Genomic DNA, 14,905 nt, shown 5'->3' with positions numbered 1-14,905 from the left:
TCAATGCATTCCAACTCTTTTCAGTGCACAATGCCATTGATTTTTGGGAGGACCAAATCCCCATAAATTTGCTAATGAGTACATTTTTACAAGTTTTAACACTATATTTTGAAATGATGATGGATGAACTGAAACTTTGTGGATATTATTGAGCTTTGTAACAAACTTGGAAGGAGGAACTTTGCTTGATTTGTTGATCAATAATGCACAAAAGGTTGCAATTTTGAGAGGTGAGATGGGGGTTCACCTTGAGCAATTGAAACCATAAAAGAAGTCATATCAACAAATTAGAATTAGAAAAAGGTAGACACATAATGAATGAAAAAAAAAATATTATAATCCATTTAATTATAATGCCTCACTTTAAAAATATACCACTAATTATTATATATATTATAATATATATAATAAATATAAAATTTATATATTTAATTAATAACATATTATATATATATATATATATATATGAAAACATCCCATATTTTATTTTATTTTAGTTTCTATATTTAAAAAAAAAATATTTTAGTGTCTATATTTAAAAAAAAAATTCTCCGTGATTAATGAAATTAATGAAATATATCGTAAATTATTATATAATGATATTATATAATCACTATATCATAATGATAATAAAAGGAAGGTCTCTCGGCCTGGAGTATGCCGTAAAACTGCTTCTGCTTGGCTAAGAGCTCGTCTTCCTCGGACGTAAGGAAACAGGTTAACGGCCCAAGACCCAGAGGCATCTGGCAGGAGTGAAAGCCTGCTTCCTTACGGACCACCAGCGGGTTATTACAGGTGGCGTGGTTTTCCTTGATAACGGTGATGAGTCAAACCGACATTCGCGGATAGCAGCCAGATATGGTTGTCCTCACTGTTGGTTTGACACCTGAGTTTGATAGGTTTTGCCACCTTCGGAAAAAAAAAGGAAGGTCTCCTCGATATGGATGCAACACATTCTGTGCTTTGATTTGTGGCTTTTGTATTTGAATGCAGTGCATTATGGGCAATTTGTGTCCTTTTTTATTTAGATACAATGCATTTTAATCTCTTTATAATAATTCAAGTTTTTTACTTTAAAGTTATGTCCAGATGCAATGTTTGCATTTTATATATTTTTTTGTTTGTGTCGGTAACCTTATGTCGACCTGCAATGCATTGTATGTTTTTTTTATTTATTAGGTCTAAATGCAATGCATTCTATGCTTTGACCTATACCTTTTGTATGGAGATACAATGCATTTTGATTTCTACTTTCCATACAAATAGTCTAAAGTGGTTGGCACTAACCTGATCTCGACATGTGTCCTGCAGGTGCATACAAATACCCACGACAAATTAGCTTCTCTAAACTATCTAGAAGACTTTGAAAGTTTGGTTCTCGATCAGATCAAAGCACAAAGTAGAGTATTGCAGACAGAAAGCAGATATGAGTAAACTTCGGAAGGCGTGGTTCTACAACGAATATGGATCCATAGACGTGTTGCAATTCGGTGAAGTCCCTGTGCCAAAGCCGGGGCCAAGCCAGCTTCTAGTTAAAATCCGTGCTGCTGCTCTCAATCCAACAGACTTTAGAAGGCGGAACGGTTCATTCGGAAGCGAGGATTCCGACTTTCCGGTATGACATGTGTTCATTCCTCCTCTTATTTTTTAATATAAGCTTCATAATCATGCGCAACCATCCGTTCTACAAATTAGGGTATTTGAATGTTTTCTTGTTAACCTATTTCGTTTGTGCTATGTAGGTTGTGCCAGGCCGTGATCAGGCAGGAGTGGTGGTCGAAGTTGGCGATGGCGTTTCCAAGTTCAAGAATGGAGATGAGGTCTACAGCGACGTCGGGAACTTCGAAGCAGGCAGGCGAAAGCAGTGTGGCACTCTCGCCCAGTACACCGTAGTGGATGAATACCTGGTGGCACCAAAGCCCAACAATTTATCGTTCGAGGGAGCAGCGAGCCTGCCGCTTGCTGTCCTTACTGTGCAACAGGCGTTCGATATAGCGAAATTTGAGAGGGGGCAGAGCGTGTTCATTGTGGGAGGAGCGGGCGGTGTGGGCAGCCTGGCCATTCAGCTGGCGAGGCATGCCTATGGAGCTTCCAGAATCGTTTCCACGTCTAGCACTGGGAAGCTCGAGTTCGTGAAAAGCCTGGGGGCGGATGTGGTCATCGATTATACGAAGCAGAGCTACGATCAGATCTCCGAGAAATTCGATTTCGTTTTTGACACCATAGGTCAGTCACTCGCTTCGATTCTGATGTGTTAGGATTAATTTTGACTCAGGAATGATAGTTTATAGTGCCTGCCCATAATTTTTTGTCCATGGTATTATGGCGCAAATTATATTAGAATGAATAGAATTTTTTAAGACTTTTTATTAGTTTTTATCTCCATTGTAAGGGTCAATTTTAATATCCATTGTAAAGAGCCCAGGGTTAAGCATGTGTGGGTTCTCCCGCCATGGTAAGGAGTTAACGATTGAATTGTGGTTCCTTCCTCCATTGGTCAGGGGTCTGATCTCAAAATTTAAGTTGGATATTTCTCCTATCAGAATTTTTTTTCTTTTGAAGGTTAGGAAGGGTTACTCATAAGTAGTTTGTTAGTATAGGATGATACAAGTAATATGAAAGCAAGTTCATTATCAATTGATACTTATAGAGTTTTTGGTATTTGGACTAGATTTGTAAGAGTCCCATCACCCATAAGCTGTTTGTTAGCATAGGAGGATACCAGCAATATGAAAAGCAAGTCCCATCACCAAGTAAGACTTTTGGAGTTTTTGGTGTTTGGACCAGATTTGCAAAACTCCCATAAGTATTTATAAAAAACGATTTGTTAGTATAAAAAGATACAACCAATATGAAAGCAAATCCCATCACCAACTAAAATTTTTGGAGTTTATTTTGTTTAAACTAAATCCCATCCCCAACTAAGATTTTTGGAGTTTTTTTTTTGTTTAAACTAAATTTACCAGTCACAAGGGGGTTCATAATTCTCTGATGTTAGAGAGGCCTACAAACATCTGGAAAGCAGACGAGCCAGAGGAAAGATCGTCATTTCGCCCATTGAATAGACGAGTTGATGTAGAGAACAATGTACATGTGTTGTGTATATTGTTCTGGGTATATATATAATGTTATAATATTATATAGTATTTTTTTTCATGTAGTCTAAACAAGCCTAGGTTTTGTTTAAAGAATAATATAAAATTTTACAAAATTTTATGCATTTTTTTTTATAATACTAAATCATAAATAATAAAATTCAAGTACTCTTATCAATTTAAATAAAAAAACAAACAAACCAGATCAACTATCTTACGACGCCATTTTTTTTCCAAACCAAAATAATCACATAAAATACAAAATAGGTTGGATTACACAAACTCCACTAAAAGAGTTGAGCTACACAAACTCTAGTGAAACATGACTTGTGTAGAGGGTAAGCATTTCTCTAACCAAGCTACCCAATATCATGTAGGTATTTATATAACCACCCTACCCGATAACCTAATATTGTAAACTAGATTTGTCACATCCAAACTTCAATTAGTGTGGTTGATGCAGGGTTGGTGGAAAACATAACCAACATAGCCAGAAAAGGCAGTTCTCTCAAATGTACTTTAAATATCACCCTATGAAGTTGTCACTAATTTGAATGAGATGGGTATGTCTGTTGAACCTTAATTTATATAATTTCTGAGAGTGCTTTGAGACACACATGGCTGGTTTTCTGCATCATTATTTCATCTTTTACAACAATAAAACCTCTTCTGCTATTTCATCATAAAGCTGTGCTTGTGCTTCATATTTTTAGTGAAAATGGCAAAACAAGGAGTAGACAATGTGGAAGAGTTGAAGGAAGAGATTCATAATGAAGAGCTCCTGGACTATGAATAAGAGGAATTGGCCGCACAAGCATTGGAGGAACATTTTGCCACTGATGAAGCCTCCAAGAAAGGTTATGTGGGATTTCCTACTGAAGCCAAAGCTCCTTCGAGCAATTGTGGACTCTGGATTTGAACATCCATCAGAAGTTCAGCACGAGTGCATTCCTCAGGCGATTCTGGGCATGGATGTACTCTGTCAGGCCAAATCTGGAATGGGGAAAACAATAGTTTTCATGTTTTCAACTCTGTAGCAGATCGAACCCACAGAAGGCCAAGTCTCTGCCCTAGTTTTGTGCCATACTAGAGAATTGGCATACCAGATATGCCATGAATTTGAGAGGTTTATGACTCATCTGAAAGAATTGAAGGTTGTTGTATTCTATGGAGGCCTGCCTATCAAAACTCACAATGCAATATTAAAAAATGAATCCCCCCAAATAGTTGTTGGGACCCCTGGAAGGATTCTGGCATTGGCAAAAGACAAGGATCTCAGTCTGAGAAATATCAGGCATTTTATTCTGGATGAATGTGACAAAATGTTGGAATCTTTGGACATGAGGAGAGATGCACAGGCCATTTTCAAGATGACCCCTCATGACAAGCAGGTCATGATGTTTTCAGCCACACTGAGCAAGGAAATCAGGCCTGTCTGCAATAAATTCATGTAGGATCCTATGGAGATATATGTTCATGCAGGATCTTATGGAGATATATGTTGATGATGAGGCCAAGTTCACACTTCATGGTCTAGTTCAGCACTATATAAAACTGGCTGAGGTAGAAAAGAATAGGAAGCTGACTGATTTGCTGGATGTCCTGGATTTCAACCAGGTGGTTATATTTGTGAAGAGTGTGAAAAGGGCTTCTGAGCTATCCAAGCTGCTGGTGGGGTGCAACTTTCCTTGTACCTGCATTCATTCTGGAATGCAGCGTGATGAAAGACTGATGAGATACAAAAGTTTCAAGCAGGGGAATAAGAGGCTTCTGGTTGCAACTGATCTGGTAGGCAGGGGAATTGACATTGAAAGAGTTAATATTATTATCAACTATGATATGCCTGAGTCTGCAGATACTTATTTGCACAGGGTTGGAAGGGCTGGACGGTTTGGCACAAAGGGTCTTGCAATAACCTTTCTTTCTTCTGCTTCTTCATCAGAGGAGGATGTGCTGAAGCAGGTTCAAGAACGTTTTGCAGTTGATATCAATGCACTCCCAGCACATATAGAAGCATCAACATACATGCCATCATGGCCATTGAAATCTTCTCTGGTGTCTGCAATAATTATCCTTCTCATTCATCTCAGTTTTGGCATCGTCTGGTTTTGTTTTCTGTTCATAAAACACAGCAGATTCATAAAATTGAAAGGAACAATGGCCATCAAGGCATTTGTAGACAGACCATCACAATTTCAGCCTTATCCACGACTAAGACATATTTGGTTTTTCTATGAGAGCCATGCGTGTTTTCTTCTATTTGTCCTAATTATACAAAAACCCATGTTTTGAGCTACAAATTTTACAACAAATTTGGATTTAGTGCGATTAAAAAGCAATCGATGGAAAAAATGATCATATTATCGAGTCATCAATGTCTATAATTGTCAAAATTGAAGATATATGCTTGGAATATCCCCAAAATTTACAATAAAATCTTTGAAATATGCACGTCAAGGAGCTTCCTTCTCACTAGTTATTTTGAGTGGAGCTTCAACCAATCTTGCACCCTTGCAAGGAATGTTGAGTTAGATTTTGGATGAAAGTAGTCATGTTATTCTACAGAAGCATGTTGTGGATATTGCTAAAGCAAACATTACAATGGTTGGATTACAAGAGGTTTCAAAACCTTGAATTTTACCTTTGCGATGTCTTTAGTGTTGAGATTTTCTGTTTGTAATGAAATAGGAAAAATCTCAGCTGGTGACAACAATAGGAATTCAGGTCCTAGATTAACTCCAGGTTGTTGGGAGGGAGTTAATGCCTCCTATATTTGATGTGAGGGAATTAATGAGGCTGTTATATTCTCTAGGCTATATAACAGGAAACCATTCGGATGTTTGCTAAAAGAGTGTGAGGTTTTCATGATGTAATCTCCTGATTTCAATAATAAATTCCTGATGCCACGTTGGGTGAACCACGTTAAAAACTGTGTTTATGTGCTTGATTTATTCTGTTGTGTATTTGTTGATTTGCTGTGCCTCTGAATTCCAACAATTGGTATCAGAGGTCGTTGGAGGCGCTGGCTGTGCTGGAGTTGCACTGTTTGGAGGTAGAGCACAGGTGTTGCTGGAGCGCTGCTGTTGCTGGCGTGGAGAATTTTTTCTCTGGTTGCTGGAGCTGTTGGTGCGTGACTCCGTGTGAATGCGTTCAGAAGCGGATGCGTGAATGCGTGTTGACCTGGTATGTTTTTTAGTTTTCCGTGGAGCATGCTGCGTAATTACATAGCTGGTGTTGTTACATATGGCTGGTGCGTGTTTTTTAAAATTGCTGATGCGTATGCGTAAGAACATTGCTGGTGTTTTATTATATTGCTGGTGCATATGACCGAATGTCATTCGTATGTTTGTGCCCCTGCGCGTTCTTTTTCATTTGCCCGAATTCCATAAAACAATGAAACCTGTTGATTGGGACAGCGCTGGAATATTGATTGGGACAGCGCTGGAATATTGATTGTAAGACAAATGTTTGTTTTACATTATTATCAGTTATACGATCGTTTGGTCATCAGAGGATTTCTTTGGATTTCGTTGGAAAAGGCTGTTGGTATTATTAATAAATTTCTGATTTCTATGCCTCTCATTCCGGACACCGTAGAAGAGTCATTGAAATTGCTGTGCTTTGCATGCTTGATCGTTAGATTGAAAGCACAGGGAAAGGTTCTGTAATATCAACGCCTTACGCATGTATCATTGTCAAACGGTGAATCTTGCGTTTTCTGCACAAATGCCAGGTTAAAGATAATTGTGCAGGTTTATATGTAGGTTTTTTTATTTGTACAAGTTTACAAATAATTGCGCATATTGCAGATTTGTTGAGCCAGAAGCAGGGAAGATATTTTGTTTTAAAGGCATAGGCAATTTTTTTTTAATTGCGGGTATTTAAAACGTTGATATTGGAGATTATTGTGTTTTTTGATACAAAATGGCGAAAACTCAAAGTGCCCGTTTTGAAATTGAGAAATTTAATGGCAAGAATAATTTTGAGATTTGGAAGGTGAAGATGCACGATTTGCTGGTTCAACAAGGTGTGGCGAAAGCACTGTTGGGGAAAAACAAAAGACCTTCTTCCATGACGGAGGATAAATGGGATGAGATGGACGATAGAGCTCTGAGCGCAATTCGGTTGTGTCTGGAGGGCGATGTTCTGTTCAACATTGTGTCAGAGAAATCCGCCGCAGGCTTGTGGTCAAAGCTTGAGAAGCTCTATATGACGAAATCTTTGACAAACCGGATTCTCCTGAAACGGCAGCTTTACGGTTTGCGGATGAAAGAAGGTACCTCAATTGCTGATCACCTGAATGTTTTTAATACCTTATTGGTGCAATTAGACAGTCTAGATGTGAAATTTGATTCAGAGGATAAGGCAATAACTCTATTGTGTTCATTGCCTGAATCCTGGGATCACTTTGTTACTTCCATAAGCTTTAGTACATTAGATATCCTTGAGTTTGACGATGTTGTTGGAGCCTTGTTGGCTGAGGAGACAAGGAAGAGGTTGAATGTAGACACCTCTACATCAGAGGTAATGATGGCCAGAGGTCGCTCACGAGAGAGACACTCCGGGGGAAAGCATAGCGACTCTCGCTCAAAGTCCAAAGGAAAGAAGCCAAAGGTGAAGTGCTGGCATTGTGGCAAGGCTGGACATCTGAAAAAGAATTGCTCGAAGCGAAAGCAGGCTGCTAAAGAAGGCTCTTTGATAGAAAAGAAGGAAGCCAACACCAAAGATACAGGTTTAGTATCAGGTTCAGGTATGAGTGATGAGGTATTGTCTGTTAATGTTTCAAAACATGATCAACATTGGTTGTTAGATTCCGGGGCATCTAACCACATGTGTATTCATAAAGATTGGTTTAAAACATATAAATCAATTGATGATGGAGTCGTGTACATGGGTAATGATGTCACCTGCAGTATTGTTCTAATAGGAAGTGTACAACTACAAATGTTTGATGGCACAGCCAAAATATTAACTGATGTGAGTCATGTACCAGATCTAAGAAAAAATTTGATTTCATTAGGAGCACTTGATTCAAATGGATATAAAACTGTAATTCAAGGTGGAGTTATGAAAATTTATAAAGGTATGTTACTAGTGATGAAGGCTAAGAAGGTAGGAAATCTTTTTCAATTAGAAGGTAGAACTGGGTCAGATCATGTGTCTGTGTCTGAACATGACAGTAGTTCCATTCACTTATGGCATCAAAGATTGGGGCATATGAGTGAAAGAGGATTGAAAATTTTGGCTCACCGAAAGTTACTTCCTAAGATCTGGAAAATTGGATTTCTGTAAACATTGTCTGTTTGGTAAACAAAGTAAACAAAAGTTTAAAACAGGCAAACATACTAGTAAAGGGATACTTGATTATATCCATTCAAATGTGTGGGGTCCAACTCCTACAGCGTCATATGGTGGCTCGTCATATTTTGTATCATTCATTGATGACTTTTCTCGGAAAGTATGCATCTACATGTTGAAAAAGAAGTATGATGTTTTTACAGTTTTCAAGCAGTTTAGAGCATTGGTAGAAACCAACACTGGTAGAACTATAAAATGTTTAAGAACTGACAATGGTGGTGAGTTTTCCTCCAAGGAGTTTGACAGCTATTGCAAGGATGCAGGGATTGAGAGACATAAGACCACGGTTTATACTCCTCAGCAAAATAGAGTTGCTGAACGCATGAACATGACTCTTCTAGAGAGAGCAAGGTGTATGTTGAGTAACGCCGGGTTGCAAAAGGAGTTGTGGACGGAAGCGGTGGCAACAGCTTGTTATGTGATAAACCAATCTCCATCAACGGCGATAGGCTGCAAGATTCCGCAAGAGGTATGGAAAGGACACCCTTGTGACTATTCTAAACTCATAGTGTTTGGTTGTGATGCATATGCTCTAGTGCCTAAACATCAACGAAGTAAATTAGATCCAAAGTCTAAAAGGTATATCTTTGTTGGGTATGGTGATGGAACAAAGGGATATAGATTGTGGGATCCTACTACCCGCAAAATCATCATGAACAGAGATGTAAAGTTTAATGAATCCTCTCTTGTACAGTTAGATGTAGATAGAAGATTGAAACAGGATGATGTATCTGATTTCCAGCATATTTAGTTTGACAACATTTCTAATGATAGTCATAACGACCATAGTTCAGATTCTAGTCATGAACAGGTTTTAGAATCAGATTATGAACAGGGTTCAGATGGAGGACATGAACAGGTCTCAGATGGCGATCATGAAGAAATTCCTACAGTTGATAGACAGCCAATTGTGGAAGCACCAGAAACATTCTTAAGGAGGTCTACAAGGATCAAACGCCCTCCGAGAAGGTATGATGATCATGTTACTTCAGTTGCTTTGATCGCTAATGATGATGAACCTTTGTGTTATCAGGAAGATGTAGCAGGTTCAAATAGTGACAAATGGAAAGCAGCTATGAAGGAAGAAATGATGGCCTTAGGTAAGAATGGCACGTGGGATCTGGTTGAAATTCCCAAAGGCAGGAAAAATGTGGGATGCAAGTGGGTGTTCAAGCTGAAACGGGGTGTGAATGATACGGAAAACAGGTACAAAGAGAGACTGGTTGCAAAAGGGTTCTCTTAGAAAGCTGGCATAGACTTTCATGAGATATTTTCACCAGTGGTTAAAATTGTTTCAATTAGAATTGTGTTAGCATTAGTGGCTTTGTTTGATTTGGAGTTGCAACAGTTAGATGTTAAGACTGCATTTCTACATGGTGATTTAGATGAGGAAATATATATGGAACAACGGAAGGGTTTGTTCAGCATCGCAATGAGAAATTTGTCTGCAGGCTCAAGAAGTCATTATATGGCCTGAAGCAGTCGCCTCGACAGTGGTATAAGAAGTTTGATTCTTTCATGTTGAGTCAGAAATATGTTAGAAGTGAATATGATCATTGTGTTTATTTTAAACAGTTTAATAATGGCATATTCATTATCTTGGTATTGTATGTTGATGATATGCTTTTAGCAAGCAAAAGCATTGAAGAAATCAACAGGTTGAAGACTCAAATGGCAAGGGCGTTTGATATGAAAGATCTAGGAGCTGCAAGACAGATTTTGAGCATGGAGATTTTCAGAGACAGGAGCAATGGTAAGCTGTGGCTATCACAAAAAAAGTATGTTGAGAAAATACTTTTGAGGTTTGGTATGAATAATGTGAAGCCTGTGTCAATCCCTTTAGCTTCCCATTTTAAGCTTTCTTTGAGTTTATGTCCTAATACAGATGAAGAAAAGGATTATATGTCTCGAATTCCATATGCCAATGTAGTAGGGTGTTTGATGTATGCGATGGTGTGTACGCGACCAGATATTTCTCATGCAGTTGGGGTTGTCAGCAGGTACATGGCAAATCCGGGTAAAGAGCACTGGTTAGCAGTAAAATGGGTGCTTCGGTACTTGAGAGGCACACCTAGTTATTGTATATCTTACAATAAGAGTAGTGAATTTGTTTGCGGATATGTTGATTCCGATTTTGCAGGTGATTTGGATAAGAGAAGATCAACTTCAGGGTACGTCTTTACTCTTGCAGGTGGAGCTATAAGCTGGATGTCAAAGCTACAGAATATTGTTGCTTTATCCACTACTGAAGCAGAATACATTGCTGCTTCTCATGCTTGCAAAGAGGCAGTTTGGTTGAAAGGTTTGCTTGGTGAGTTTGGTAGGTTACAGGACAACATTAGGTTGCTTTGTGATAGTCAAAGTGCCATACATTTGGCTAAGAATCCAGCCTATCATAGTAAATCAAAGCATATTCCAATCAAGTATCATTTTGTAAGACAGGTTATCACTGAAAGGGGCGTTTCTCTTGAAAAGGTGCCTACAAAGGAGAATTGTGCAGACATGTTCACAAAACCAGTTTTGTTGGAGAAGCTACGCTGGTGTTTGGCTTCTCTTGGCTTGCAGAAAAGATCAAATAATAATAACAGGGCATCAGGCGAATTGTTGTCAAGGTGGAGATTGTTGAGATTTTTCGTTTGTAATGAAATAGGAAAAATCTCAGCTGGTGACAACAATAGGAATTCAGGTCCTAGATTAACTCCAGGTTGTTGGGAAGGAGTTAATGCCTCCTATATTTGATGTGAGGGAATTAATGAGGCTGTTAGATTCTCTAGGCTATATAACAGGCAACCATTCAGATGTTTGCTAAAAGAGTGTGAGGTTTTCATGATGTAATCTCTTGATTTCAATAATAAATTCCTGATGCCTATGTTTGGTGGACGTAGCCCAGATTTGTTGGGTGAACCACGTTAAAAACTGTGTTTATGTGCTTGATTTATTTTGCTGTGTATTTGTTGATTTGCTGTGCCTCTGAATTCCAACATTTATTTTTGTAATGTCATCTAAAAGTATAATGAAGGAAAGTATCCCTCATTCTTCTTATATTGGGCACTCCACAGATCAACATGGATTAGAAGCCACCTCTTAAACCACGGTCTACTGAATTAATATTGAATGTGCAGGAAAGAGCAATTGATGCTTCTAGACATGCTATGCTGATAGCGAAAATGAGCATGGAAACAAACATTGGAGATATTGACAAAACTGGTCGATTGGTAGAGGAACCTGTAACGCTTGAAAAATCGGCTCAGCTTACTCCGGAGGCCACCTATTATCGAAATCTTAATGACTTAGCATTTGTTATGTAAAAATATAAACTATATTTTTTTTAGATACATTGCAAGTTGCAGCAACATTAACGGCTTTTGATTTCAAATTCTCTATCTACTATTGCTGGGCAGCAATCTAGAGAAAACTCTGTACCCCAAGATCCAGTATGTTCGAAACCTGTTCGGATCAGACATTGATGTATCCAGGGTAATGTTAGTGTTTTCTCTTTATTTTCTATTTTTGAAAGGCATTTTGTTTATTCATTTTTTTCTTCCATGATTCTTTATATGTGACAATTCTTCTCGATTATTAGTTTCTGACTTGAGGCAAGATCCAGTATGTTCGAAACCTGTTCGGATCAGACACTGATGTATCCAGGGTAATGTTAGTGTTTTCTCTTTATTTTCTATTTTTAAAATGCATTTTGTTTATTCATTGTTTTCTTCCATGATTCTTTATATGTGACAATTCTTCTCGATTATTAGTTTCTGACTTGAGGTAAGATATTATGCTTGAAAGTCACTGTTGCACAAGTCACTTTTCATCTTTTTAAAAAAACCTTCTGATTGTGATTATGTTCTTTTAGGTTTTAGTCTCTAAAGCTTTTCCATTGGATCCTTTATTCAACCTTCAAGTTGGCTCTCTAATCTGCAGTACATATTTTTTATTTATTTCATGAGTGTGCTGTAAATCCGTGGTTAACATTGTGTTTCAAAGAATGGGCAGAAATAAGATGTAAGATGGTGGCATTTACAATAATCTTGTATGCATAAACAATTTGACAGAAAACAAGCTTCATACAGATCCATCCTACAACAACTCTGATAATATTTTGGACATTTTGTTGACTGTTGGATTTTAAGCCAGAATATTACTAGAGTTTGACTGTTTTGACCGATTCAGCCTCTAATAAATTCTCCCATCACTGAAGAAAATGTGGATCATACAATCCGGATCGCATAGAGAAGAAACCGTGATCTTGTTTGGCAGCGAGTCTTTCAACTTGAGTTGCAAAATGTGGGTTTGCATGAGTAAGCTTGGGCATATGAACTCCAAATGGATCATTCTTTCTCTGTAAATACCAATAAATCTTGGATGAGTATCAGAGGTCAACAGTTTAACACTCCAAACCTTAAAACCCTGAAAGGCTACCTGAAATATGAGTTGTGAGAATTAAAGTAAAACAAATGGAACTTCAAACATGTCAATCACACTATAACAAGGGTCTTTTACTTGCAAATCTATTTCAAACACCAAATTTCAGCCCTTTACTTGCAAATCGCTTCTAAATAACAAAATTGCAACTTTTTACTTGCAAATCGATTCCAAACACTAAAACTCCAAACTCCATAGGCCAGAATTGATGATTTGAAATGAAAAATGCGCGAAATCGTGTGGGAAGCAGTGGTGGTTATCTCTGCATCAGGTAGTTGATTTATAAGAACATCATCCCCATTAAAGGCATAAATTACCGATGCCATAGGCACAACAACAAGTGCTACCAACAGGGCATGCATAACAGTCATCGCACTTTGCTGGAGGTATGATTGGAGAGGGAGGGGAAAAGTATTCAGACAAAGATCACACTGACTTTTAACCAGAGAAATACCCTCTCAGGAATTGAAAAAATCCAATGTATATTCATAAAAGACATGCATTTTCGCGCTTGTCACTTGTGACTTCCAGTTTAAGTTGGAACAATGATATATTGTTAATTCTCTATTCGGCTTGGTCTCCATTATTCACGCACTATTTTTGCGTTTTCAAACTTCAGGGAGATGACAAGTGTAAAAGAAGTCTTAACTGTCAAACAAGCTAAATGTAATGTTTGTTCCCTTTAGTCATACCTCAAAGAATATATTATATTCAACGAGAAAGAGTCTACATATCTGCCATGAATCTATTCACATTATTCATTCGCTATTTTTGCCTTTCAAACTTTAGAGAGGTGGCGATAAGCGTAGAAGTAGTTTCAAAGTTGAGACATTAGAAGTAGTTTCAAAGTTGAGACATTTTAACATTAACTTCAATAAGAATCAGGTACACAAATTTTACCAATTGAGCTCATGCATCTGACACATAAGAACAATTGTGACTCCCATAAACGAATGGGCAAAAATAAGATGTAAGATGGTGGCATTTACAATAATCTTGTATGCATAAACAATTTGACAGAAAACCGACTTCATACAGATCCATCCTACAACAGCTCTGATAATATTTTGGACATTTTGTTGACTGCTGGATTTTAAGCCAGATTATTACTGGAGTTTGATTGTTTTGAGCGATTCGGCCTCTAATAAATTCTCCCATCACTGAAGAAAATGTGAGTCACGCAATCCGGATCGCATAGAGAAGAAACCGTGATCTTGTTTGGCAGCTAGTCTTTCAACTTGAGTTGCAAAATGTGGGTTTGCATGAGTAAGCTTGGGCATATGAACTCCAAATGGATCATTCTTGCTCTGTAAATACTAAATACCAATAAATCTTGGATGAGTATCAAAGGTCAACAGATTAACACTCCAAACCTTAAAACCCTGAAAGGCTACCTGAAATACGAGTTGTGAGAATTAAAGTAAAACAAATGTAACTTCAACATGTCAATCACACTATAACAAGGGCCTTCTACTTGCAAATCTATTCCAAACACCAAAATTTCAGCCTTTTACGTGCAAATCGCTTCCAAATAACAAAATTTCAACCTTTTACTTGCAAATCGATTCCAAACACTAAAACTCCATAGGCCGGAATGGTGATTTGAAATGAAAAATGTGCACAAAGAAATGATGGATGACTAACCTTAAGACAAGTTCCTGCATTGAAATCACAGAATGGGAAATCGTGTGGGAAGCAGTGGTGGTTATCTTTGCATCAGGTAGTTGATTTATAAGAACATCATCCCCATTAAAGGCAGAAATTGCCGATGCCATAGGCACAACAACAAGTGCTACCAACAGGGCATGCATAACAGTCATCGCACTTTGCTGGAGGTATGACCGGAGAGGGAGGGGAAGGGCCAGGGTTTGGAGGATTAGACCCATTCTTAATCAGATATGATGGCCGCATTGCGATTCCACATTTTCCAAATGAATTGTCAATGTTTCTTTGCAACCTGATGTACTCCTTCTCACCCCAGCTTGGTCCCATGAGTTATTTACAATCCAGTTGTCCACATCAGCTGA

At 38.0% G+C, this 14,905-nt stretch overlaps 1 protein-coding gene and 1 pseudogene across 1 annotated transcript; both read left to right on the top strand.

Annotated features, from left to right (window-relative positions):
* The first annotated feature begins 1,327 nt into the window (after positions 1 to 1,327).
* LOC149148119 (2-methylene-furan-3-one reductase-like) lies at positions 1,328 to 2,523 on the top strand. The gene is made up of 2 exons (XM_089440471.1): positions 1,328 to 1,615; positions 1,743 to 2,523. Exons 1-2 carry the CDS (start codon positions 1,427 to 1,429, stop codon positions 2,256 to 2,258), a joined length of 705 nt encoding a protein of 234 aa, XP_089296597.1. The 5' UTR covers positions 1,328 to 1,426; the 3' UTR covers positions 2,259 to 2,523.
* A 1,448-nt stretch (positions 2,524 to 3,971) lies between these two features.
* Positions 3,972 to 11,761, top strand: LOC149148118 (DEAD-box ATP-dependent RNA helicase 15-like; annotated as a pseudogene).
* Positions 11,762 to 14,905: the final 3,144 nt, after the last annotated feature.

The sequence above is a fragment of the Pinus tabuliformis genome, chromosome 9 (assembly GCF_031772625.1).
Source record: "Pinus tabuliformis cultivar Carrire ecotype Pingquan chromosome 9, CPIR1, whole genome shotgun sequence".
Lineage (NCBI taxonomy): Eukaryota > Viridiplantae > Streptophyta > Pinopsida > Pinales > Pinaceae > Pinus > Pinus tabuliformis.
This window is presented reverse-complemented; position numbering and strand designations above follow the sequence as displayed.